Source organism: Trachypithecus francoisi, unplaced genomic scaffold, assembly GCF_009764315.1.
Source record: "Trachypithecus francoisi isolate TF-2019V2 unplaced genomic scaffold, Tfra_2.0 Lachesis_group11, whole genome shotgun sequence".
Lineage (NCBI taxonomy): Eukaryota > Metazoa > Chordata > Mammalia > Primates > Cercopithecidae > Trachypithecus > Trachypithecus francoisi.
The window spans coordinates 89,977,885-89,991,752 of NW_022681456.1; the positions used below are offsets into that span (position 1 = coordinate 89,977,885).

Genomic DNA, 13,868 nt, shown 5'->3' on the forward strand with positions numbered 1-13,868 from the left:
TTTTGTAGGAAGGACATTTAAATAGATTCTTGAAGGATGAATCTACCTGTAAACAAGATCCACTGGGATGGTGTTAGGGAGAGAGGGAGTAGCAGTTATAAGTAGACAGAACAGCATATATAAAGGACGACAGGTAAGAAAGAGCAGGTAGGTTAGAAACTATGTGGCCAGAACACTGAGAGGGGAGAAGGAAGTGAGGTCATCAGATGTGAAATTGGAAAAGTAAAGACCAAACCAGGAAACGTTTTGTAGGTCAGATAAGAAGTTTAGAATTTATTATGTTTTCCATGGAATTGAATAGAAAATTGAGTTTCTCTAGGACTCAGGTTTTTCCCTCTATAAAATAAATAGTTAACTCAGATGAATGATAAGAACCCTACAGTTCTAAAATATAGATTCCTAGATTATGTCAATTATTTCTTTTGACATTCTCAGGACTGGGAACATAGTTGGGCTTACACAAATGACATGGCCCCTGTAGTGGTGTGTCACCTATCCATCTCTTATAGTTGATCCATTTCTGTTAACAGTATAAATGAATTCAGTGCTGCTTTGTGGAATCATCAGAAGGATTTGAGAATGCAGACTTCTGGATGGGAAATTCCTTGTCTGACCAATGCTTTAAGGCCCTTAAATACTTATAAAATGATTTGTATTCTATGCAGAGAGATGCTATTACATGAAGACGGTTTCATTGTGAAAATTCACATTCTTCACAATTAGTAGCAGTGCTTCTTATGGGTTAGCATCCAGAGGTCATTATACATACTCAGAACTTGGTGTGTGAATTACCATGTAAGATCTTCAATATAATATCTTATTTTACTATTTTGTAACTTCTCATCTATATCATATCTCTATTGTAACTTTATCTGTGTTTATATACTTATTGGGATAGCTGTCTACTTTTATCTCTAATAAGCTCATGCAATTGACTTCATGTCTTTAAGTGAAATTGTTACAATTCTGGTTTATATCGAACACTTTATTTACCTCTTTCAGGATCTGCTCAACTGTACTGAATAGCTGGTGAATCAAACAATAATATGTGGCAGGCTCTGTGATTGAACATTGCTGGATACTAAGGCAGCCCAATCTTTGCATTCTGATTCATTTTATCAAGCATAGGCAGATGAATGTGCTGAAAATTTCAAAAGATATTTAGATGATGCAAGTTAAAACAGACAGACTTCTTCATAACTCCAAGAAGAGCTGTTGGAAAAAAACTCTTGATTTTTGTCATTGGAACATTAAACACTCCTAGCAAAGGAGATATCATGAATGCTTTTTTGAAATGCTATTCATTTAGTAAATATTTTCCCTCTCCCTACCAAAGAAAATAATATAGGAGCTCCAGAATATTACCCACTGTTGACCTCTTTGTCCTGTTTTTCTTCACAGACGTCGATGAGTGTGCTGAAGGGCGCCATTACTGTCGTGAAAATACTATGTGTGTCAACACCCCGGGTTCTTTTATGTGCATCTGCAAAACTGGATACATCAGAATTGATGATTATTCATGTACAGGTAAATGGTGGCTAATCATGAAATAAAATCTTTTTATGTCTTAAGTTTATTTTTAAAAATTTCTTTGACTCTCATTTTTTTTGATAAGTGTACCATAAATACAACAAAAAATAAGCAAAATCATATCTTCATTTGGCAGTTATTTCTTTATCTATTCTAAAGAAAAAAAAAAAAACACCTGCTTGCTCTGGATAAACATATACTCCAATTTGGAAGATAAAAGCCCTAGAAAATCAGTATATGCTACATTTATACTTAGTATGTATGCTCAAAACTTGTATGAAATACTATGGTCAATCTGAGAAACAAGCCCTAAATGATATATGATGATAAATTTTTGAATAGAAAAATAATAGCCTAGCCGGCCGGGCGCGATGGCTCAAGCCTGTAATCCCAGCACTTTGGGAGGCCGAGACGGGCGGATCACAAGGTCAGGAGATCGAGACCATCCTGGCTAACACGGTGAAACCCCGTCTCTACTAAAAAATACAAAAAACTAGCCGGGCGAGGTGGTGGGCGCCTGTAGTCCCAGCTACTCGGGAGGCTGAGGCAGGAGAATGGCGTGAACCTGGGAGGTGGATCTTGCAGTGAGCTGAGATCCGGCCACTGCACTCTAGCCTGGGCGACAGAGCGAGACTCTGTCTCAAAAAAAAAAAAAGAAAAAAAAAAGAAAAATAATAGCCTAAATAATGTGATTTTTTTCACATTTTTAGAGTTTAGAGATTTTTACAGTTCTAGGATATGGGACTATTAAAAATAATTGAGTTTCTTCACACGTCTGAGAAGTACAATTGAGAACTACATCGAATAAGTTTTCTATGTTTTTTGTTGTATGAAATACCACTCATTCAGTATCATCCAAAGTCTTGTTAGGGATATTGTGTTAGTAGTGTCTGAAGTTGGTCCTGGCTTGAGGTAATACAGTGTATTCCTTTTATTCTATAGCTTTCTACCTGTAGAATATGAAACAAACAAAACAAAACATGGTGCTAGAAGAGTAGCTTGAATACTATAGGATTTGAGGAAATGTGAGTGTGAAACAGAACATTTCTTTCCATCTCTATATTTTTAAATAGAAGAAACAAAATAACATATTTTAGAAAGACAGGTAGAGGCCGGGCGCAGTGGCTCAAGCCTGTAATCCCAGCACTTTGGGAGGCCGAGACGGGCGGATCACGAGGTCAGGAGATCGAGACCATCCTGGCTAATACGGTGAAACCCCGTCTCTACTAAAAATACAAAAACTAGCCGGGCGAGGTGGCGGGCGCCTGTAGTCCCAGCTACTCGGGAGGCTGAGGCAGGAGAATGGCGTAAACCCGGGAGGCGGAGCTTGCAGTGAGCTGAGATCTGGCCACTGCACTCCATTCTGGGCGACAGAGCGAGACTCTGCCTCCAAAAAAAAAAAAAAAAAAAAAGAAAGACAGGTAGAATCATAAGACTGGAGAGCAACCAAAAATGTTATTCTTGTCACCTATTTCTCTACCTCCAACTTTATGATCTTTATCAGATGCAGGTATAAACAAAACCTAGATGTTTTCAGGGAAACAGACTCCATAATCCTCCCTAGTAAAAATATGAATCTATAATAGAAGTATCACTTAGTCTTTGTTTCAGTTGTCCGCTTCTAAGTCTTCATTATAGTGTCCATACTGTCTGCTAATTGATAGCCTTATCACAGGGAAGGATCTTCCTCTAAATTCAAATGTGGTATTTATAAAAACAAAATGATGCCATTCAAAAACAATGAGAAGTGATTTCCCAATTTATGGAAAATAACTGAAGCTATCCTGAAGGTAGAAGATATTTAATATAAAAATGCTGACGGATTTACAAATTCCTATCCTTTTTGTCAGTTCATCCTAAACATTTCCAAATTATGGAAACAATTCTCCATTTTTTAGACAAAATTTAAGTACATTGAGTGGAAGAGTATCTTGAAGTAGGACCACAGAGATGCTTTTCAGCATAAAAAGAATATAAAAGAACAAATTATAATAAATAAATGGAAAATATTTACTATACTACTGATAATACCAATAAATCTGAATTTCCACTTAATCTTTAACAAGAAAGCTAAGATAAAACTGCTGCATCTTAGAATGCATATATTTCAAGGTGTGCTTATTAAAAATTAGTGCTAACAATTTCAGGGGAGTCCACTGATTCTTTGATATTATAGACTTGAAAAACTTTGTACATTTTTAAATTTCCTAATGATTCTTTTTGTTTTTCTTATATTCTTAAAGTAGTGTTAGAAGTTTTAAGTGAAAGGACATGGGACATAGTTTGGCCTACTGTTGAGTAAGGAGTGTTTCTGCAGGGCAGGATATTTTTAAGAGATTCATTTCCGTTCTGAGTCTGTTGGATATAAATCCAAGGAATAGGTTAGCTTTCATATATTTACAGAGAATCTTCTGCCTTTGGCTTCACCTCTCCCAGTGCACTTTCCTTCCAAATAAAATCCTACAAATTAATGTTTGTTTTTGACTACTTGGGAGGAATTTTCCCTTACCATTTTAAAGTATCTAATGATATAAATGAACTATTCCTTTGTAGGAATGTGAAGGGAGTAGAAAATCATTTTAAGAAACGCTATTCAGACTGTGATTTTTTTGTGCCTAAGGAACAAGAGCCACAAAGCTCAGGATGTGACAGATGATAAAATGTATTTCTTTAATGAGGCCCTAGCATTTTCAACTAACACCATTATTTCTATGCTGTCACTTAAAGAGGAGAAACTTTCTTGCCCTTAAATTTCCACTCTTATTATGACTAGGTCTATGAACACAAAACTTGGATTTTTTTTTTAGAGAGAATATAAGTCGATTTTATTTTTAGTCCAGAGTCAGGTGAATATTGCCAATTTTTTTTTTTTAATGTTAGGTCATAGAGGACCAACACATATTCCAGGTTTCTGTAAAGGAAATACATGTTTACATTTTATGTTCTGGGATTGGTTCCCCCACACTTTGATATTAGGGTCTGTACAAAAGTCTTAAAGAATTTACTCCCCTAATGGGACTTTGCCTTGTGACCAAAGGCTTCTAGCCTGTTCCTTTTTGAGAGCTCCCATTAGATCAGAGTAGGACTTTATTTATCTTATAAAAGATTGAGATTTATTTTTTTTAAATTTTAGTAATAGACACCCACATACTTATAGTAGAAGACTTTCCAGAATGAATGTCAAGCCATCACTGCAGAGCCGGTCCCTGATGTTTGTGACCAAGCTCTTGGAATTCCATGTTTGTTTTGCTTCTGTATCCCTGCCCCTCTTTCCTGTTAATGAGCCACTTGCTAACAGAACAGATACTTCCAGCAGACTCTCAAAGTTGCTTATTCCATGTGGAAATTAATCATAGACATTCTAATTTAAAGAAGATTCCAAGAGCAATACACATTACTTAATAATCAAGAGCTTTGATCAATAAGGAAGCCTTTTTCTGCTTTATTTTTTTAACCTAGTAGCTCTGGCATACATATTACGTATGCAAGTTGGTCAAATTGCGTATTTTTTTCTTTCAGTTTCAGATGATTTGAGTTAGATTTTCCTCACGTTCATAAAATTTTGGAGATGAAAGGATTATTAAAGATAATCAGGTTGAATCCCTTAAGTTTCACAAATGAAGAAACCAAGGCTCAGAGAGATTGCTTTATCCATAGTTAAACCTATAGTGAGAAGCAAAGGGGGCTGGAATATGAACCTTTCTATTATAACTCGTATACTAGTCACGGTTTGTCTAATTTGCAACCATACAAAAATAAAGGGAAGTGATTCATATTTTATGTAGAAACACACTATTCAATACATCATGTTCAGTATTTAAACTGCTGTCTTTATAGGTTATTTAAGTTAATCAACTTCAATTCCAAGAGAAATTTTTACCCTACAGATCATATAATAATGACCCTAAATCAGAAGTTAGTGGAATAAATATGAATCACCATTTTCTCGGCCTCTGACTCTATTCCAAAATTGTGGAAATGACTCAGTTGCACCATTTGCACAAATGATGCATTTGTTTTTGCTCTTCTAAACTCATTAATATAATATTCCTTCCAGTGAAGGTGTTAGTATTTTTTCTAATTAATAATTCATAATTTCTCTCTTTGCATCCTTTCCTGTTCCTGTAGAAAAAATACTGGGTATCACAAGAGAAGAGAGAGAGAGAGAGGAGAGAGAGAGAGAGAGAGAGAGAGAGAGGAAGAGGAGCAGGAGGGAGAGAGAAGAGATAAAGGAAAGGAAGGGGGAAGGAAGAAGGGAAGGGAGAACAGAGAGAGGGAAATAGAAAAGAGAAAAAAATGGAAGGGAAAAGAGGAAAAGAAATGGAAAAGGGAAGAGAAAAGGGAAGGGAATGGAAGGGAAAACATGAGCCAAGATGCTTGAGGCCCGTTCTTCAGGATCTCTGCAAAAGTAACCTATTTTGTTTATGCATAACAAAGTTTCTTGATTACTTATGTGGACTAATGGCTTTTTTGGTTCACTCTCATAAACATTCATTAAATTGGGTAGATCTTCTTGAGTTTTACTGGTAATGTCTTCTTGGAACTGGCCTTGAGTAATGGAAAAAGCATGAAACATCTCTAGAAAAAAAGATGGAATTGTTACCAGTGGCAAATATCTGAGTCACATGTCACTATGTTACTGGTGGAAGATATTCGAGTTACCGGTGGTAAATTCCTACAGTTCTGCAACAACCTCACTGCTTGCTTCCTCAGAAGAAAGAATTCAACTGAGGATTGAGGGGCATAAGGCAGAAAAAGAGACCGAGGCAAATTTCAGAGCAGGAATGAAAGTTTATTAAAAAGTGTTACAGCAAGAAAGAAAATACACTTGAAAGAAGAGTCCCAGATGGGTGACCCAAAGGACAAGTGCTGTGTTTAACCTTGATCCTAGGACTTTATAGGCTGGCCCACCTCCAACGTGTTGCACCCCTTTCCCATGATTTTTCCGATAGGATGGGCTGCCTGCATGTGCAGTGCCCTCCTTGCACTTGTGCAGTGCCCTCCTTGTGCTTGGGCAGTGAGCATGCACAGTGTGTTTAAAAAGTTGTGTGCATGCTCATCTGAGGCTTTCTTCCTTTTTCCAGTGGAATGCCCCTGGAAAATCATACTATGACATTTTGTCTCTCTTTTTTTTTAAAATTATACTTTAAGTTCTAGAGTACATGTGCACAACATGCAGGTTTGTTACACATGTATACATGTGCCATGTTGGTGGGCTGCACCCATTAACTTGTCATTTACACTAGGTATATCTCCTAATGCTATCCCTCCTCCCTCCCCCCACCCCACAACAGGCCCTGTTGAGCGATGTTCCTCTTCCTGTGTCCAAGTGTTCTCATTGCTCAATTCCCACCTGTGAGTGAGAACATGTGGTGTTTGGTTTTCTGTTCTTGCGATAGTTTGCTGAAAATGATGGTTTTCAGCTGCATCCATGTACCTACAAAGGACGCAAACTCATCCTTTTTCATGGCTGCATAGTACTCCATGGTGTTTATGTGCCACATTTTCTTAATCCAGTCTGTCATTGATGGACATTTGGGTTGGTTCCAAGTCTTTGCTATTGTGAATAGTGCCGCAATAAACATACGTGTGCAGGTATCTTTATAGCATCATGATTTATAATCCTTTGGGTATATACCCAGTAATGGGATGGCTGGGTCAAATGGTATTTCTAGTTCTATATCCTTGAGGAATTGACACATTGTCTTCCACAATGATTGAACTAGTTTACAGTCCCACCAACAGTGTAAAAGTGTTCCTATTTCTCCACATCCTCTCCAGCACCTGTTGTTTCCTGACATTTTAATGATAGTCATTCTAACTGGTGTGAGATGGCATCTCATTGTGGTTTTGATTTGCATTTCTCTGATGGCAGTGATGATGAGCATTTTTTCATGTGTCTGTTGGCTGCATAAATGTCTTTTTTTGAGAAGTGTCTGTTCATATCCTTTGCCCACTTTTTGATGGGGTTGTTTATTTTTTTTTCCTTGTAAATTTGTTTGAGTTCTTTGTAGGTTCTGGGTATTAGCCCGTTGTCAGATGAGTAGATTGCAAAAATTTTCTCCCATTCTGCAGGTTGCCTGTTCACTCTGATGGTAGTTTCTTTTGCTGTGTAGAAGCTCTTTAGTTTAATTATATCCCATTGTCAATTTTGGCTTTTGTTGCCATTGCTTTTGGTGTTTTAGGCATGAAGTCCTTACCCATGCCTATGTCCTGAATGGTATTGCCTAGGTTTTCTTCTAGGGTTTTTATGGTTTTAGGTCTAACATTTTAGTCTCTAATCCATCTTGAATTAATTTTTGTATAAGGTGTAAGGAAGGGATCCAATTTCAGCTTTCTACTTATGGCAAGCCAGTTTTCCCAGCACCATTTATTAAATAGGGAATCCTTTCCCCATTTCTTGTTTTTATCAGGTCTGTCAAAGATCAGTTGGTTGTAGATGTGTGGTATTATTTCTGAGGGCTCTGTTCTGTTCCATTGGTCTATATCTCTGTTGTGGTAACAGTATCATGCTGCTTCGTTACTGTAGCCTTGTAGTATAGTTTGGAGTCGGGTAGCGTGATGCCTCCAGCTTTGTTCTTTTGGCTTAGGACTCTCTTGGCAATGCGGGCTCTTTTTTGGTTCCATATGAACTTTAAAGTAGTTTTTTCCAATTCTGTGAAGAAAGTCATTGGTAACTTAATAGGGATGGCATTGAATCTATAAATAACCTTGGGCAGTATGGCCATTTTCACAATATTGATTCTTCCTATCCATGAGCATGGAATGTTCTTCCATTTGTTTGTGTCCTCTTTTATTTCGTTGAGCAGTGGTTTGTAGTTCTCCTTGAAGAGGTCCTTTACATCCCTTGTAAGCTGGATTCCTAGGTACTTTATTCTCTTTGAAGCTATTGTGAATGGGAGTTCACTCATGATTTGGCTCTCTGTTTATTATTGGTGTATAAGAATGCTAGTGACTTTTGCACATTGATTTTGTATCCTGAGAGTTTGCTGAAGTTGCTTATCAGCTGAAGGAGATTTTGGGCTGAGAAAATGGGGTTTTCTAAATATACAATCATGTCATCTGCAAACAGGGACAATTTGACTTCCTCTTTTCCTAATTGAATACCCTTTATTTCTTTCTCTTGCCTGATTGCCCTGGCCAGAACTTCCAATACTATGTTGAATAGGAGTGGTGAGAGAGGGCATCCCTGTCTTGTGCCAGTTTTCAAACGAAATGCTTCCAGCTTTTACCCATTCAGTATGATATTCGCTGTGGGTTTCATTTTGTCTCTTAATGTACATGCCGGGGAAGTTGCTTCTCCCTGGCATCTGCATTCAGTTAACCCTTTAGTGAGACACATGTGGACCCTCAGGAAATGGCCTTTCCCTGGTGCTGGCTGCCAATTCATCACTTTTACAGAGGCAATGTGATAATTGCCAAACCATCACCTAACATTCGCAGTGAGTGGAGGAGAACCCTCTCCTACCCCACTCATGCCTGTCTAACTACCTGTAACAGAATCAAGAATTTTGGGTAAAGATCTGAATGAAGAGGCACTCATTTCAGATCTTCCTCACATTTCTCTCTGCTCTCTACTGCAATGAAAAAGGAATTCTAATTCTTCTTTTGTGTTGATAGGAGAATGGGAAGGATGGATGGATAGAAGGGATGGAAAATTCTGTTGTCCCAGCCTAGGAATTAAATTGATCCTTTAGGGTAGTGGTTGTCAACTGTGCATTCCCACTTGACAAAGGATATCTGGAGATGTTTTTGGTTATCACAACTATGTGGTAAGGGATTACTACTGGGATCTGGTAGGTAGATGCTAGGGATGCAACTAAGCATCCTGTAATATTATTAGACTAGCTATCTGCTTAAGGAAATGTTTTATTTCCTTGGGACCCCATCAATGGGAATTTTTCTCTGGTTACCTTTCAGATGACTGACTAATCTTCATCCTTTATAAGATATCTGGCACAGGACAGCTAGGTCCCCATCCTCCAAAAAGATTTACGTGGCCCAAAATGTCAATAGTCACAAGGTTGGGAAATCCTGCTTTAGAGTCACCCAATTAAAATTGTAAGATGCATATTTTCGTTTGAACTTTCCCTGTTCCCCTTTGAATTTCCTTTAGGCCCTGTATAGGGATACCTTCTCTTACTTCTTGTGTTCCCCAGTGTCCTTTTATGGTCGTTTGGCCACAAAAAGGACCCCGTTTTAAGTCCCACTCACCACTAAGTTCTTCTGTATTCTTTGTTCTATCAAAACCAAGATTTTAGCTTAACGTAGGTGAGTGATTCTCCAATGAAAAAATTACAGGCCTCGGCAGAGGCAGCAGAGAAAATTCCTTAGGGCCCCTCAAATGACACTATCGTGATGCATGCTCCATATACTTTCTACTGATTTTGACTGCTTCTATTATCCCAGGGCCTTTTGATGCTGGCTTTGGTGCATGTCACATATCATAGGAGGTTTATAAAGTGTCTAAGCACAAGGAGTTCTACTAGATACTTGAGTTTTTGTTGAAAAAAAGAAAACAAAAAAAGAGAGAGACTCCTCTGGTGTTCCTCAAGGAGTTTCACTTCTGCAAGTACTTAATTTTTTTATAGCATTGAATGTGCCTAGTGCTTATATTTTATTATCTTTTTGTGGTCAATTCTTTGTCTCTAACATGGTTGATGTTGACTTTTTTTTTAAAGTTATCACTAATGACCAGTGATGATAAGCTTCTTTTCAGATGTTTGTTGGCCACATGAATGTCTTCTGTTGAGAAGTATCTGTTCATATCCTTCGTCCACTTTTTGATGGAGTTTTTTTTTTTTTTTTTTTTTTTACTGTAAATTTGTTTAAGTTCCTTGTAGATTCTAGATATTAGCCCTTTGTCAGATGGATAGATTGCATAAATTTTCTCCCATTCTGTAGGTTGCCTGTTCACTTTGATGATAGTTTCTTTTGCTGTGCAGAAGCTCTTTAGTTTAGTTAGATACCATTTGTCAATTTTGGCTTTTGTTGCCATTGCTTTTGGTGTTTTAGTCATGAAGCCTTTGCCCATGCCTATGTCCTGAATGGTATTGCCTAGGTTTTCTTCTAGGTTTTTTATGATTTTAGGTCTTATGTTTAAGTCTTTAATCCATCTTATTTTTTGTATCAGGTGTAAGGAAGGGATCCAGTTTCAGTTTTCTGCATATGGCTAGCCAGTTTTCCCAAAACCATTTATTAAGTAAGGAATCTTTTCCCCATTGCTTGTTTTTGTCAGGTTTGTCAAAGACCAGATGGTTATAGATGTGTGGTGTTACTTCTGAGGTCTCTGTTCTGTTCCATTGGTCTATATATCTGTTTTGGTACCAGTATCATGCTGTTTTGGTTACTGTAGCCTTGTAGTGTAGTTTGAAATCAGGTAGTGTGATGCCTCCAACTTTGTTCTTTTTGCTTAGAATTGTCTTGGCTATGTGGGCTCTTTTTTGGTTCCATATGAAATTTAAACTAGTTTTTCTAATTCTGTGAAGAAAGTCAAAGGTAGCTTGGTGGAGATAGCATTGAATCTATAAATTACTTTGGGCAGTATGGCCATTTTCATGATATTGATTCTGCCTATCCATCAGCATGGAATGTTTTTGCATTTGTTGTGTCCTCTCTTATTTCCTTAAGCAGTGGTTTATAGTTTTCCTTGAAGAGATCCTTCACATCCCTTGTAAGTTGTATTCCTACGTATTTTATTCTCTTTGTAGCAATTGTAAATGGGAATTCACTCATGATTTGGCTCTCTGTTTGTCTATTTTTGGTATATAGGAATGCTTTTGATTTTTGCACATTGATTTTGTATCCTGAGACTTTGCTGAAGTTCCTTATTAGCTTAAAAGAGATATTGGGCTGAGACAATGATGAGATACCATCTCACACCAGTTAGAATGGTAATCACTAAAAAGTCATGAAACATTAGATGCTGGAGAGGATCTGGAGAAATAGGAATGCTTTTACACTATTGGTGGGAGTATAAATTAATTCATCCATTGTGGAAGACAGTGCAGCGATTCCTCAAGGATCTAGAACCAGAAATACAATTTGACCCAGAAATCCCATTACTGGGTATATACCCAAAAGATTATAAATCATTCTACTATAAAGACACATGCACATGTATGTTTATTGCAACACTATTCACAATAGCGAAGACTTGGAACCAACCCAAATACCCATCAGTGATAGACTGGATAAAGAAAATGTGGTACATATACACCACGGAACACTATGCGGCCATAAAAATGGATGAGTTCCTGTCCTTTGCAGGGACATGGATGAAGCTGGAAACCATCATTTGCAGCAAACTAACACAGGAACAAAAAACCAAACTCTGCGTATTCTCATTCATAAGTGGGTGTTGAACAATAAGAAAACATAGACACAGGGAGGGGAACATCACACACCAGAGCCTGTTGGGGGTGGCGGGATAAGGGAGGGATAGCATTAGGAGAAATACTTAATGTAGATGACGGGTTGATGGGTACAGCAAACCACCATGGCACATGTATACCTATATAACAACCTGCACATTCTGTACATGTATCTGAGAACTTGAAGTATAATTTAAAAAAAAAGAATTTTGGCCAGGCATGGTGGCTCACACCTGTAATCCCAGTACTTTGGGAGGCTGAGGTGGGCAGATCATGAGGTCAAGAGATTGAGACCATCCTGGCTAACACAGTGAAACCCCATCTCTACTAAACATACAGAAAATTAGCTCAGCTCCTCAGGAGGTTGAGGCAGGAGAGTGGCGTGAACCTGGGAGGCAGAGGTTGCAATGAGCGATCACCCCACTGCACTCCAGCTTGGGTGACAGAGTGAGACTCCGTCTGAAGAAAAAAAAAGAGAATTTCAAATAATCTTTTAAATGTGGTGTCATAAGACAATGTGTGAAGAAGCTTCAGTTAATGGTAGTGGAATAAATGGCTGGTAATTTGAGGAAAAATTCAGTTTTGACTCATACCTTACATACCACATAGATACATGCACACCCACACACATGCACATGCACACACACACACACTGTCTCTTTTCTTTCTCTCTCCAGTGAAATATTAAAAGAGTTAAATATTTTTATTTAAAGAAGTTATCACTAGTGTCCTGTTTGTCAGTCTTGTTTAATTTGCTCATTACGGAGAAAGAGTGGTGAATTTTATGATGATATTTTCTTCACTTTTCCTCATCACTATTGATTTTCCAGCCTTAAAAGAGTCTTGGATACTATTGTTAGGTGCAAAAGGTTGCAGAAAAGGATTTACTGCAACTAAAGCAAAGATTTTAAGTCAGTCGTAACCCATGCATGCCCCTTTCTCAAACACTGCTCTGTGTGTTTAAATTCTTTCAAATAATGCTAGAAAGGTAATTTGTTTGATGGATTTAAAGAAATCATATTTTGAAAAGGCAGCAATACTACCGTTTTTATTCTAACTTCTTCTGCAAACATTTATATTGAAGCAAAAAGTTATTGTACAGATAAACAATACCTTCATGTCAGCTATTTAAAAATAGCTTTCAATGGATTTATCAAAATCACAAGTACAGAACAAAACAGATAATTTATTGTGCATGCATGCACCATAATAATTGCTGGTATATAAATGGTAAAGGAAGTAAGAATACTGGGGACAATGACAGAGTAGATAGGGCCACAAGAAGCACAGATTCAGGAGGATGATGACAAAGAACTGGAAGTGGAAATATGCATATTGCATATCAGCTTTCACAAAAGCATGAAACAAAGTTGTTTTAGTTGTAGAGTGCTTTGTACACTTTCCCTCTAGTAAAATGCTTACTGCAAAAGAAATGTTTAATGGGGGCGGAGCAAGATGGCCGAATAGGAACAGCTCCAGTCTCCAACTCCCAGAGCGAGCGACACAGAAGACCGGTGATTTCTGCATTTTCAACTGAGGTACTGGGGTCATCTCACTAGGGAGTGCCGGACAATCGGTGCTGGTCAGCTGTTGCAGCCCGACCAGCGAGAGCTGAAGCAGGGCGAGGCATCACCTCACCTGGGAAGCGCAAGGGGGAAGGGAATCCCATTTCCTAGCCAGGGGAACTGAGACACACAACACCTGGAAAATCGGGTAACTTCCACCCCAATACTGCGCTTTAAGCAAACGGGCACACCAGGAGAATATATCCCACACCTGGCCGGGAGGGTCCCACGCCCACGGATCCTCCCTCATTGCTAACACAGCAGTCTGCGATCTAACCGAAACAGCAGCAGCGAGGCTGGGGGAGGGGCATCCGCCATTGCTGAGGCTTAAGTAGGTAAACAAAGCCCCTGGGAAGCTCGAACTGGGTGGAGCTCACAGCAGCTCAAGGAAACCTGCCTG

At 38.3% G+C, this 13,868-nt stretch overlaps 1 protein-coding gene across 2 annotated transcripts in view; it reads left to right on the plus strand.

Moving 5' to 3' along the window:
• NELL2 (neural EGFL like 2) overlaps nt 1-13,868 on the plus strand; it is a 395,035-nt gene that overhangs the window by 205,439 nt on the left and 175,728 nt on the right. For both annotated transcript variants that reach the window (XM_033222343.1, XM_033222344.1), the window contains one exon: nt 1,402-1,527. In XM_033222343.1, coding sequence (XP_033078234.1) covers nt 1,402-1,527 — 126 coding nt within the window. The remainder of the gene's footprint in view (nt 1-1,401; nt 1,528-13,868) is intronic.